The sequence below is a fragment of the Oncorhynchus keta genome, unplaced genomic scaffold, assembly GCF_023373465.1.
Source record: "Oncorhynchus keta strain PuntledgeMale-10-30-2019 unplaced genomic scaffold, Oket_V2 Un_contig_17214_pilon_pilon, whole genome shotgun sequence".
NCBI lineage: Eukaryota > Metazoa > Chordata > Actinopteri > Salmoniformes > Salmonidae > Oncorhynchus > Oncorhynchus keta.
Window position 1 is genome coordinate 7571 of NW_026280350.1, and position 12029 is coordinate 19599.

At 45.2% G+C, this 12029-nt stretch overlaps 1 protein-coding gene and 1 long non-coding RNA gene across 7 annotated transcripts; both read left to right on the plus strand.

Annotated features, from left to right (window-relative positions):
• The first annotated feature begins 6063 nt into the window (after positions 1-6063).
• On the plus strand, positions 6064-8592 carry LOC118374155 (uncharacterized). The gene is made up of 3 exons (XM_052503350.1): positions 6064-6592; positions 6838-7082; positions 8366-8592. The coding sequence occupies exons 1-3, from the start codon at positions 6307-6309 to the stop codon at positions 8558-8560; spliced, it is 726 nt and encodes a 241-aa protein (XP_052359310.1). The 5' UTR covers positions 6064-6306; the 3' UTR covers positions 8561-8592.
• Positions 8593-10007: 1415 nt separating this feature from the next.
• Positions 10008-11653, plus strand: LOC127919607 (uncharacterized). 6 transcript variants are annotated; one of them, XR_008103444.1, is made up of 4 exons: positions 10008-10409; positions 10687-10938; positions 11325-11464; positions 11521-11653. It is a non-coding gene; the product is annotated as an uncharacterized LOC127919607 (long non-coding RNA). The 6 variants fall into 6 exon arrangements; XR_008103448.1 differs by having other exon boundaries at positions 10008-10353; positions 11241-11464; XR_008103443.1 differs by having other exon boundaries at positions 10008-10353.
• Positions 11654-12029: the final 376 nt, after the last annotated feature.

Here is a 12029-nt window from a genome sequence, read left to right on the forward strand (position 1 = left end):
TATTCCTTAAAGTCACACTCTGTTAGATGTGAACACAGTATTCCCTTAAAGTCACACTCTGTTAGATGTGAACATAGTATTCCCTTAAAGTCACACTCTGCTAGATGTGAACACAGTATTCCCTTAAAGTCACACTCTGTTAGATGTGAACATAGTATTCCCTTAAAGTCACACTCTGTTAGATGTGAACACAGTATTCCCTTAAAGTCACACTCTGTTAGATGTGAACACAGTATTCCCTTAAAGTCACACTCTGTTAGATGTGAACATAGTATTCCCTTAAAGTCACACTCTGTTAGATGTGAACATAGTATTCCCTTAAAGTCACACTCTGTTAGATGTGAACATAGTATTCCCTTAAAGTCACACTCTGTTAGACACAAATAACAGCGTGAGCCACCAACAAAAAATATAAACAATGGAGATAATAACATATAGAATGAATGGAGCCCTGTGAGTCCAACAGAAAACACAGAGTCCATTGTCTTATATTACCTATGGAGAGTCTGCAACACCTTTCAAATTATTCACCTTTTGTTGCCTTATTGCTTGGAATTCTCTTTAATTGCTTGTATTGTTTTGAAACTGCACTGTCGGTTAGGGGCTCGTAAGTCAGCATTTCACTGTAAGGTCTGTTGTATTCGGTGCATGTGACAAATACAATTTCATTTGTTTTGATTTGGAATTCAAATGCATTCAAATATTTATTTTTTCTCCATTGATCTACACATCCTACCCCACAACTTCCAAGTTAATTTTTTAAAATTATTATTATTTTTTGAAAATCGATAAAAAACATTTAAGTTGAAATAGCTTGGTCAGATAAGTGTCCACCTTGTAATAGCGAAAAGCTAAAAAGCACAAAAAAGCTTATTTCTCTCAAATTGTGTGCACAAATGTGTTTATATCCCTGTTAGTGAGCATTTCTCCTTTGCCAAGATAATCCATCCACCTGACAGGTGTGGCATTTCAAGAAGCTGATTATTTAACAGCGTGATCATTACACAGGTGCACCAAGTGCTGGGTACAATAAAAGTCCACTTTAAAATCTGCCGTTTTGTCACAAAACACAGCGTGAAAATAGCACACTGACTGCAGGAATGCCGACCAGAGTTGTTGACAGAATTGAATGTTCATTTCTCTACCATAAGCCGCCTCCAACATTGTTTTACAGCATTCGGCAGTACGTCCAACCGGCCTCACAACTGCAGACCACGTGTAACCACGCCAGCCCAGGTACTCCACATCTGGCATCTTCACCTGTGGGATGGTCTGAGGGTGGCGGGTCCTGAGGAGTATTTTGGTCTGTAATAAAGCCCTTTTGAGGGGAAAAACTCATTCTGATTGGCTGAGCCTGGCTCCCCAGTGTGTGGGGCCTATGCCCTCCCAGGCAAACCAATTTGGCATCCAGGCCCATCCATTTGGCAGCCAGGCCCACCCATTTCTGCACGCACAGAGACACTGATGAGATCCGGAGGCCCATTGTGAGCACCATCTGTTTCCCAGTCATGTGAAATCCATAGACTAGGGCTTCATTTATCTATTTAAATGGACTGATTTCCTTATATGAACTGTAACTCAGTGAGATCTTTGAACTTGTTGCGTGATGCGTTTATATTTTTGTTCAGTATACTTGTGGCTAAGTTTCAGCTTACTGGCAGAGGCAACCGGGTGTTTGGCTTAATGATCCTGGTACTTGGTCCAGTTCATGATGTCGTTGTCCTTAACAAGAGCCCCAGGATGCATTCAGGGAAAAGTGTTTGATCACGTCCAACGATTTAAAACAACAAATCAAATTGTATTTGCCACATGCACCGAATACAACAGGCGAACTTCACCATGAAATGCTGACTGACGAGGCCTTCACCATGAAATGCTGACTGACGAGGCCTTCACCATGAAATGCTGACTGACGAGGCCTTCACCATGAAATGCTGACTGATGAGGCCTTCACCATGAAATGCTGACTGACGAGCCCTTTCCCAGCAATGCAGAGTTAAAAAGGAAGAAAATTAGCAGATAGAAAATAGTAACACCACAAATAACAATAACGAGCCTGTAGGTAGTAATGAGGCTTTATACAATTAGTACCAGTACTGAGGCTATATACAAGGGGTACCAGTACTGAGTCAACGTGCAGGGGTACTAATGAGGCTATATACAAGGAGTACCAGTACTGAGTCAATGTGCCGGGGTACCAGGAACTAATGAGGCTAAATACAAGGAGTACCAGTACTGAGTCAATGTGCAGGGGTACCAGGTACTAATGAGGCTAAATACAAGCAGTACCAGTACTGAGTCAATGTGCAGGGGTACCAGGTAGTAATGAGGCTATATACAATTATTACAAGCACCAATGTGCAGGAGTACGATGTAATATGTATATGTAGGTAGGGGTAAAATTGAGTAGGCAGGATAGATAATAAACAGAGTAGCAGAACCGCTTGCTGTGCGGTAGCAGAGTGAACAGTCTATGGCTTGGGTGGGTGGATGGATGGGTGGGTGGGGTCTTTGACAATTTCCGGGCTTTCCTCTGACACCACCTGGTATAGAGGTCCTGGATGGCAGGGAGCATGATGTACTGGGCAGTCCTCTGACACCACCTGGTATAGAGGTCCTGGATGGCAGGGAGCATGATGTACTGGGCAGTCCTCTGACACCACCTGGTATAGAGGTCCTGGATGGCAGGGAGCATGATGTACTGGGCAGTCCTCTGACACCACCTGGTATAGAGGTCCTGGATGGCAGGGAGCATGATGTACTGGGCAGTCCTCTGACACCACCTGGTATAGAGGTCCTGGATGGCAGGGAGCATGATGTACTGGGCAGTCCTCTGACACCACCTGGTATAGAGGTCCTGGATGGCAGGGAGCATGATGTACTGGGCAGTCCTCTGACACCACCTGGTATAGAGGTCCTGGATGGCAGGGAGCATGATGTACTGGGCAGTCCTCTGACACCACCTGGTATAGAGGTCCTGGATGGCAGGGAGCATGATGTACTGGGCAGTCCTCTGACACCACCTGGTATAGAGGTCCTGGATGGCAGGGAGCATGATGTACTGGGCAGTCCTCACCACCCTCTGTATTGCCTTACGGTGGGATGCCAAGCAGTTGCCATACCAAGTGATGATGCAGCCAGTCAAGATGCTCTTAATGGAGCAGCTGTAGAACTTTGGAGGATCTGAGGGCCCGTTCTTTTCGGGTTTTTATGAAAAGCTGGTGCTGCAGTGGATAGAGGCCATTTTACGGTCTCCTGACTAATTCTGCTACTTTTTGTGGGTTTTTACGCTGATCTTTACTTGTTTTCGTACATAATGTCTCCGCCATCATTTCCTATGACCAAAAACAGTTTCTGGAACAGCTTCAGAACAGCAACATCATGTGTAACTACGTTGAGGATTTTAATTGACTGATGAAGATTTTGAGATGGAGAATTAACATTTTTTTAATGTTCACAAGTATGAACCCAGTATGTTCACATCTAGATGTGAAAAAATAACAGAGAGAAAACAATTCCTATTATAACAGTATATATTCAAAGTCCCTGTGCCCAAGGAAGCAAAAGTAACCTACCTAAATGATTACCGCCCCGTAGCACTCACGTCGGCAGCCATGAAGTGCTTTGAAAGGCTGGTCATGGCTCACATCAACAGCATCCTCCTGGATACCCTAGACCCACTCCAATTCTTATACCGCCCCAACAGATCCACAGATGATGCAATCTCAATCGCACTCCACACTGCCCTTTCCCACCTGGACAAAAGGAACACCTATGTGAGAATGCTGTTCATTGACTACAGCTCAGCGTTCAACACCATAGTGCCATAGCATCACTAAGCTAGGGACCCTGGGGCTAAACACCTCCCTCTGCAACTGTATCCTGGACTTCCTGACAGTCCGCCCCCAGGTGGTAAGAGAAGGCAAGAACTCATATGCCACGCTGATCCTCAACACTGGGGCCCCTCAGGGGTGTGTACTTAGTCCCCTCCTGTACTCCCTGTGCACGCACAACTGAGTGGCCAAATACGACTCTAAAACCATCATTAAGTTTTCTGACGACACAACAGTGGTAGGCCTGATCACTGACAATGATGGACAACAACCTCTCCCTCAATGTGAGCAAGACAAAGGAGCTATTGTGGATTACAGGAAAAGGTGGACCAAACAGGCCTGCATTAACATCGACGGGGCTGTAGTGGAGCAGGTCAAGAGTTTCAAGCTCCTTGGTGTCCACATCACCAACAAACTCTCACAGTCCAAACACACCAAGACAGTCGTGAAGAGGACACGACAACACCTTTTCCCCCTCAGGAGACTGAAAAGATTTGGCATGGCTCCCCAGATCCTCAAAATGTTCTACAGCTGTACCATCGAGAGCATCCTGAGTGGTTGCATCACCGCCTGGTATGGCAACTGCTCAGCATCTGGCCGTAAGCCGATAGGTAGCCTAGTGGTTAGAGTGTTGGGCCAGTAACCTAAAGCTTGTTAGATCGAATCCCCGAGCTGACAAGGTAAAAATCTGCCATTCTGTCCCTGAACAAGGCAGTTAACCCACTGTTCTCCGGTAGGTCATTGTTAACCTACTGTTCCAGAGGGTAGTGGTAGGCCATCATTGTAAATAAGAATTTGTTCTTAACTGCTTTTCCTAAGACTGCTTAAATACAAAATAAAATACAGAGGTTTTGTACACTGCTGCTACTGCTGTTGATTATCTATACATAGTCACCAGTACATGTCACTGCTGCTACTCACTGTTTATTATCTATACATACTCACTTCCACCTACATGTACACTGGAAGCTGTTGATTATCTATACATACTCACTTCACCCCCACCTACATGTACACTGCTGCTACTCACTGTTTATTATCTATGCATAGTCACTTCACCCCTAACATGTACACTGCTCTGTTGATTATCTACATAGTCACTTCACCCCTACCTAAGACTGCTGAACACTGTTGATTATCTAAATAGTCACTTCACCCCTACCTACATGTACACTGCTGCTACTCACTGTTTATTATCTATACATGTCACTTCACCCCTACCTACATGTACACTGCTGCTACTCGCTGTTGATTATCTATGCATAGTCACTTCACCCCTACCTACATGTACACTGCTGCTACTCGCTGTTGATTATCTATGCATAGTCACTTCACCCCTACCTACATGTACACTGCTGCTACTCGCTGTTGATTATCTATACATACTCACTTCACCCCTACCTACATGTACACTGCTGCTACTCGCTGTTGATTATCTATGCATACTCACTTCACCCCTACCTACATGTACACTGCTGCTACTCGCTGTTGATTATCTATACATACTCACTTCACCCCTACCTACATGTACACTGCTGCTACTCGCTGTTGATTATCTATGCATACTCACTTCACCCCTACCTACATGTACACTGCTGCTACTCACTATTGATTATCTATGCATACTCACTTCACCCCTACCTACATGTACACTGCTGCTACTCGCTGTTTATTATCTATGCATAGTCACTTCACCCCTACCTACATGTACAAATGACCTCGACTAACCTGTACCCCCGCACATTGACCCCCTGGAAATAGTCTCGTTACTGTTATTTTACTGTGTTACTTTTTAATATTTTTTACTTTAGTTTATTTGATAAATGTTTTCTTAAATCTTCTTGAACTGCACTGTTGGTTAAGAGCTTGTAAGTAAAGCATTTCACGGTAATGTCTACACTTGTGTAATTGGCACAATTATTTTTGAAAAAATAAAAATAAAATCAAGTTTGATTTGATGTGTTCAGTATATATTCAGTATATATTCAGTATAAATTCAGTATGTACATATTCATATCCAGGGCTTAGAGGAATGTATCGGCTGTAACAAACGAGAAAACATATTTGCTTATTTGGAATGATTTGTGATGTCATTCAGACGTTGTTTGCCAGAATAAATAGTGTGGTGAATATTTATTCTAAACTGTGTTACCCACTCCAGTCAACAGATGGCGATGTGAGTATTTTAGGTGGCGCTTCTTGCGTGACGTCTAATCCTGTGTGACGGCACCGGATGTTTCATCAACAACACGGCTCCTGATTCAACCACATCGGTAGCTTGCTAGCCAACATAAAACTGAAACATTGAATCTCTGAATAATTGTATAACTACACGAATCCCAGAGTTTTAAACACAGCGCTGTTAATGTATGTATGTACTAGTTGATTTAAACTTAATTCGCTTGCTAAATTTGCTACGGAGCCTACTAGCACCAGGGTAGTCGATAATGCTAGCTAGCTAACATCCCCGACCATGAACTCACAAAGTTACTCCCCCCCTGCTGAAGAAGAGGTCTGCTGGATGGAGAAACAAGCTCTTAGGCTGAACGTTGTCGTAAAAGAGGAAGATGGTGATATTACAGTGAAAGGAGAGGAAGAAACATTCAGAATGAAAAAATATAAAATGGAGGCTATCACGTTGAAAGAAGAAGAGGATGTTGAAGTGAAAGAAGAGAAAATACCGTTTGTTGTGAAAAAGGAAGAGGGGATCGAGGCTGTCACATTGAAAGAAGAGGAGACTGAATATCTGATTAACACAAGTGAGTACTATCTTAAAAACAGGGGCATAAACTATGCAGTTGTTGAACCGATATGTGGTTTTAAAGAAGCATTCTGTTGACCTCCATTTTAGTGTAGTTTGTATTCAGAGATCTCTCGTCAATTCCTCTCCGACGGAAGATCCTAGGATGATGAGTGATATGTCTGAAATCATATGACGGTAGAGAGCAAGCTACACCCCTCTGTTTTTTTTTTGTAACCGATAGTCAAACTCTTCCCTTTACAGAGCCAAAAACGAGGCAATATGCTCCTTTCTGGCCCTCCCAGAGCTCTACATTGAAAGAGGACATCAGAAAGATACAGGAAGGATCTAGCGTTGCACCCGTGAGTCCCAGACAGTTTGGTGGTGATGATGATGACGACGCCATTCAATGGAACGGAGAACGGGACATGAAGGATTGGTTTCCTAGCAACAGACTGGAGGCGGAGTCGGCTCCAGAGAAGCACAAGCCAGTGCAGAGGGAGGGTGGTGTGAGTATAGAATATAGGCTTATCCTATACATTCAGGAAAACTAACTATGTGCTTTTTGGTTGATATTTTTTTGTTTGCCTCTAACTTTCTCACTAGTCATTATTCACCATTAATTCAGGATTATCCGTAATCGTGGCATCCACATTCATGTAGAAGTGTTTAGAAACATATTATATTCTTATTTATATTAAAAGTGACTCCAAAATGATACAATACACTATTTACTATTAATTTATATTTGGCACGAAATGATCTGAAACACTACCAAAACAAAACAGAAAATGCATCCAACAAGTTTGTAGAGTTATATACTTGATGTAATCATTGTGTTCTAGGAATATGGGACAAAATAGGACACTTTTTACTACTTTAATACACATAAAGGTGAATTTGTCCCAATACTTTCTGTCCCCTAAAATCAGGGGGACATTGTACAAAAAGTGGTGTACTTTCTAAATGGTTCACCTGATATGGATGAAAAATACCCTCAAATTAGACGTGACCGTCTGCACTTTAACCTCATAGTCATTGTATCATTTCAAATCCAAAGTGCCGGAGTACAAAGACAAAACAACAACAACAGCAGCATGTGTCACTGTCCCATTACTGTTGGAGCTCACTGTATGTAAATGTAGTTGGTAAAGAGAGGTTCCTCCCCTTGGACTTTCTCCTCCAATTACAGCAGGAGGTTCCTCCCCTTGGACTTTCTCCTCCATTTACAGCAGGAGGTTCCTCCCCTTGGACTTTCTCCTCCAATTACAGCGGGAGGTTCCTCCCCTTGGACTTTCTCCTCCAATTACAGCAGGAGGTTCCTCCCCTTGGACTTTCTCCTCCATTTACAGCAGGAGGTTCCTCCCCTTGGACTTTCTCCTCCAATTACAGCAGGAGGTTCCTCCCCTTGGACTTTCTCCTCCAATTACAGCAGGAGGTTCCTCCCCTTGGACTTTCTCCTCCATTTACAGCAGGAGGTTCCTCCCCTTGGACTTTCTCCTCCAATTACAGCAGGAGGTTCCTCCCCTTGGACTTTCTCCTCCAATTACAGCAGGAGGTTCCTCCCCTTGGACTTTCTCCTCCAATTACAGCGGGAGGTTCCTCCCCTTGGACTTTCTCCTCCAATTACAGCAGGAGGTTCCTCCCCTTGGACTTTCTCCTCCATTTACAGCAGGAGGTTCAGAGAATGAGAGGACTCAAGGGAAAGACTTTTGAGAATGTTAAATTCCTTGTCAGGTAGGAGAGTTTTTCCCACCCTAAATTGAGTGTCTTTATTTTTTGTGGTTTTCAGAACACATCTCTCCCACACCCCTCCCTTGTCCCCGAGTCCTCGGGTCGTGCCTCTCTCGGTAGTGCCTTAATGTGGGGTCTGAAGAGGGTGTCTGTGCGGCTGGTGGACTGCAGGAAAACAACGGGGCTGAGTGGAACTGTGAGAGGAGGAGAAGAGGGTGATTCAATGGCATCAAGTAAGAACAACGGTGTGTGATTAGATTGGATTAGACCAGGGGTTCCCAAACTTTTTTTTCCAGTAATGGGGAACATCCCGCGCCCCCTCCCTCGCACACGCCACGTCTTTCTATGGGCACAAACTGTTCACACCCCTCTTGTTTGGTTAAGAGAATATTGCAGGTTTCAAGCTATGCATGTTATCATGGGGTGCAAAGAAAATGTAGCCGTTTTAAAGCACATTTTCTTGAAATTCTATACATTTTGCCATGTCTAATGTGCACTCAAATTATTAGAAAATTACAATAATAATATATGGGGGGTGGAACCAATATAAAAATATGTTAGCTGACATGGGCTAGTTGATCTGGACATTTCTGACTAATTATAAATAGCTTTCTAAGGTCTGTAATGACTGACAAGACAAGAGGAACTGATGATTCACTACCCAATTTCTTAATTGCACTTTGTGTATTCTACTATTACAACTTTCAAGAGTAAGTTTAAATCCGGACTGAGTTCCTTTAAAGTCCTGCGACCCCACTGGATTAGACTCCAATCTGCTTCTGTTACAGTTCATTTATTACGAAGGAGAGGGGGGGGTGTCACCGCTCAACAGAAATGGGGAACTAACAAATAAGCCCTGGACAACCACTAGGAAACAGGTGGGCTTTTAGGAGGGGTTCTCAAAGACACTCATGGGAGTGTAGGAAACAGGTGGGCTTTTAGGAGGGGGTCTCAAAGACACTCATGGGGGTGTAGGAAACAGGTGGGCTTTTAGGAGGGGTCTCAAAGACACTCATGGGAGTGTAGGAAACAGGTGGGCTTTTAGGAGGGGGTCTCAAAGACACTCATGGGAGTGTAGGAAACAGGTGGGCTTTTAGGAGGGGGTCTCAAAGACACTCATGGGGTGTAGGAAACAGGTGGGCTTTTAGGAGGGGGTCTCAAAGACACTCATGGGAGTGTAGGAAACAGGTGGGCTTTTAGGAGGGGGTCTCAAAGACACTCATGGGGGTGTAGGAAACAGGTGGGCTTTTAGGAGGGGGTCTCAAAGACACTCATGGGAGTGTAGGAAACAGGTGGGCTAAATCTGTCCCAAAGACACTCATGGGAGTGTAGGAAACAGGTGGCTTTTAGGGGGGGTCTCAAAGACACTCATGGGAGTGTAGGAAACAGGTGGGCAGGGGGTCTCAAAGACACTCATGGGGGTGTAGGAAACAGGTGGGCAAACTCAAAGACACTCATGGGAGTGTAGGAAACAGGTGGGCTGGTGAGGGGGCAAACCACATGGGAGTGTAGGAAACAGGTGGGCTTTTGGGGAGTCTCAAAGACACTCATGGGAGTGTAGGAAACAGGTGGGCTTTTGGAGGGGGTCTCAAAGACACTCATGGGAGTGTAGGAAACAGGTGGGCTTTTAGGAGTGGGGTCTCAAAGACACTCATGGGAGTGTAGGAAACAGGTGGGCTTTTAGGAGGGGGTCTCAAAGACACTCATGGGGGTGTAGGAAACAGGTGGGCTTTTAGGAGGGGGTCTCAAAGACACTCATGGGAGTGTAGGAAACAGGTGGGCTTTTAGGAGGGGGTCTCAAAGACACTCATGGGGGTGTCAGCTGGAAGCTGAAAAGCAACAAGAATCAGGGGCCTAATAGACACCCACCATAAGTGCCCACTAAATCTGTCCCAGAAAAGGCAAACCAAACTAAAAACCCACCAACTTATAATAAAAACACTGGTGGAGCAAACCACAGAGGAGAACACTGGTGGAGCAAACCACAGAGGTAAACACTGGTGGAGCAAACCACAGAGGTAAACACTGGTGGAGCAAACCACAGAGGTGAACACTGGTGGAGCAAACCACAGAGGAGAACACTGGTGGAGCAAACCACAGAGGTAAACACTGGTGGAGCAAACCACAGAGGAGAACACTGGTGGAGCAAACCACAGAGGAGAACACTGGTGGAGCAAACCACAGAGGAGAACACTGGTGGAGCAAACCACAGAGGAGAACACTGGTGGAGCAAACCACAGAGGAGAACACTGGTGGAGCAAACCACAGAGGAGAACACTGGTGGGGCAAACCACAGAGGAGAACACTGGTGGAGAGCAAACCACAGAGGAGAACACTGGTGGAGCAAACCACAGGAGTAAACACAACTATAATATGGAGGTAAACACTGGTGGAGCAAACCACAGAGGTAAACACTGGTGGAGCAAACCACAGAGGTAAACACTGGTGGAGCAAACCACAGAGGTAAACACTGGTGGAGCAAACCACAGAGGAGAACACTGGTGGAGCAAACCACAGAGGAAAACACTGGTGGAGCAAACCACAGAGGAGAACACTGGTGGAGCAAACCACAGAGGAGAACACTGGTGGAGCAAACCACAGAGGAGAACACTGGTGGAGCAAACCACAGAGGTAAACACTGGTGGAGCAAACCACAGAGGAGAACACTGGTGGAGCAAACCACAGAGGAGAACACTGGTGGAGCAAACCACAGAGGAGAACACTGGTGGAGCAAACCACAGAGGAGAACACTGGTGGAGCAAACCACAGAGGAGAACACTGGTGGAGCAAACCACAGAGGAGAACACTGGTGGGGCAAACCACAGAGGAGAACACTGGTGGAGCAAACCACAGAGGAGAACACTGGTGGAGCAAACCACAGAGGTAAACACAAGCAAATATGGAGGTAAACACTGGTGGAGCAAACCACAGAGGAGAACACTGGTGGAGCAAACCACAGAGGTAAACACTGGTGGAGCAAACCACAGAGGTAAACACTGGTGGAGCAAACCACAGAGGAGAACACTGGTGGAGCAAACCACAGAGGAGAACACTGGTGGAGCAAACCACAGAGGAGAACACTGGTGGAGCAAACCACAGAGGAGAACACTGGTGGAGCAAACCACAGAGGAGAACACTGGTGGAGCAAACCACAGAGGTAAACACTGGTGGAGCAAACCACAGAGGAGAACACTGGTGGAGCAAACCACAGAGGAGAACACTGGTGGAGCAAACCACAGAGGAGAACACTGGTGGAGCAAACCACAGAGGAGAACACTGGTGGAGCAAACCACAGAGGAGAACACTGGTGGAGCAAACCACAGAGGAGAACACTGGTGGAGCAAACCACAGAGGTAAACACTGGTGGGAAAATATTTGTTTTGATCACACTCAAAGAGGAGGAGGAGCTCAACCTCGGTAAAGCACTTCCAACGTCTCTCACGCCAACTGGAGCGCTGGGCCAGCCGCTCTTAAATATCAACTGTGTCAGCACAGGTGAATCTAACGACTGACTAGCGAGACAACAGGTGCAACACATCCTGACCAACAAGAATGATTCCAATTAATCAAACAGAATCAACCTCGGAAAATGAAATCGAGCAAAGCCTTTAACAGAGGGCAACTTAACATCTCATAGCAGAAATACAAACAAAACCCTGTTAGACATGTTTGAGTTCTAACCCAGCTAATATTTGAAAGGATGTCTGTGTTCCTTGTAGTAA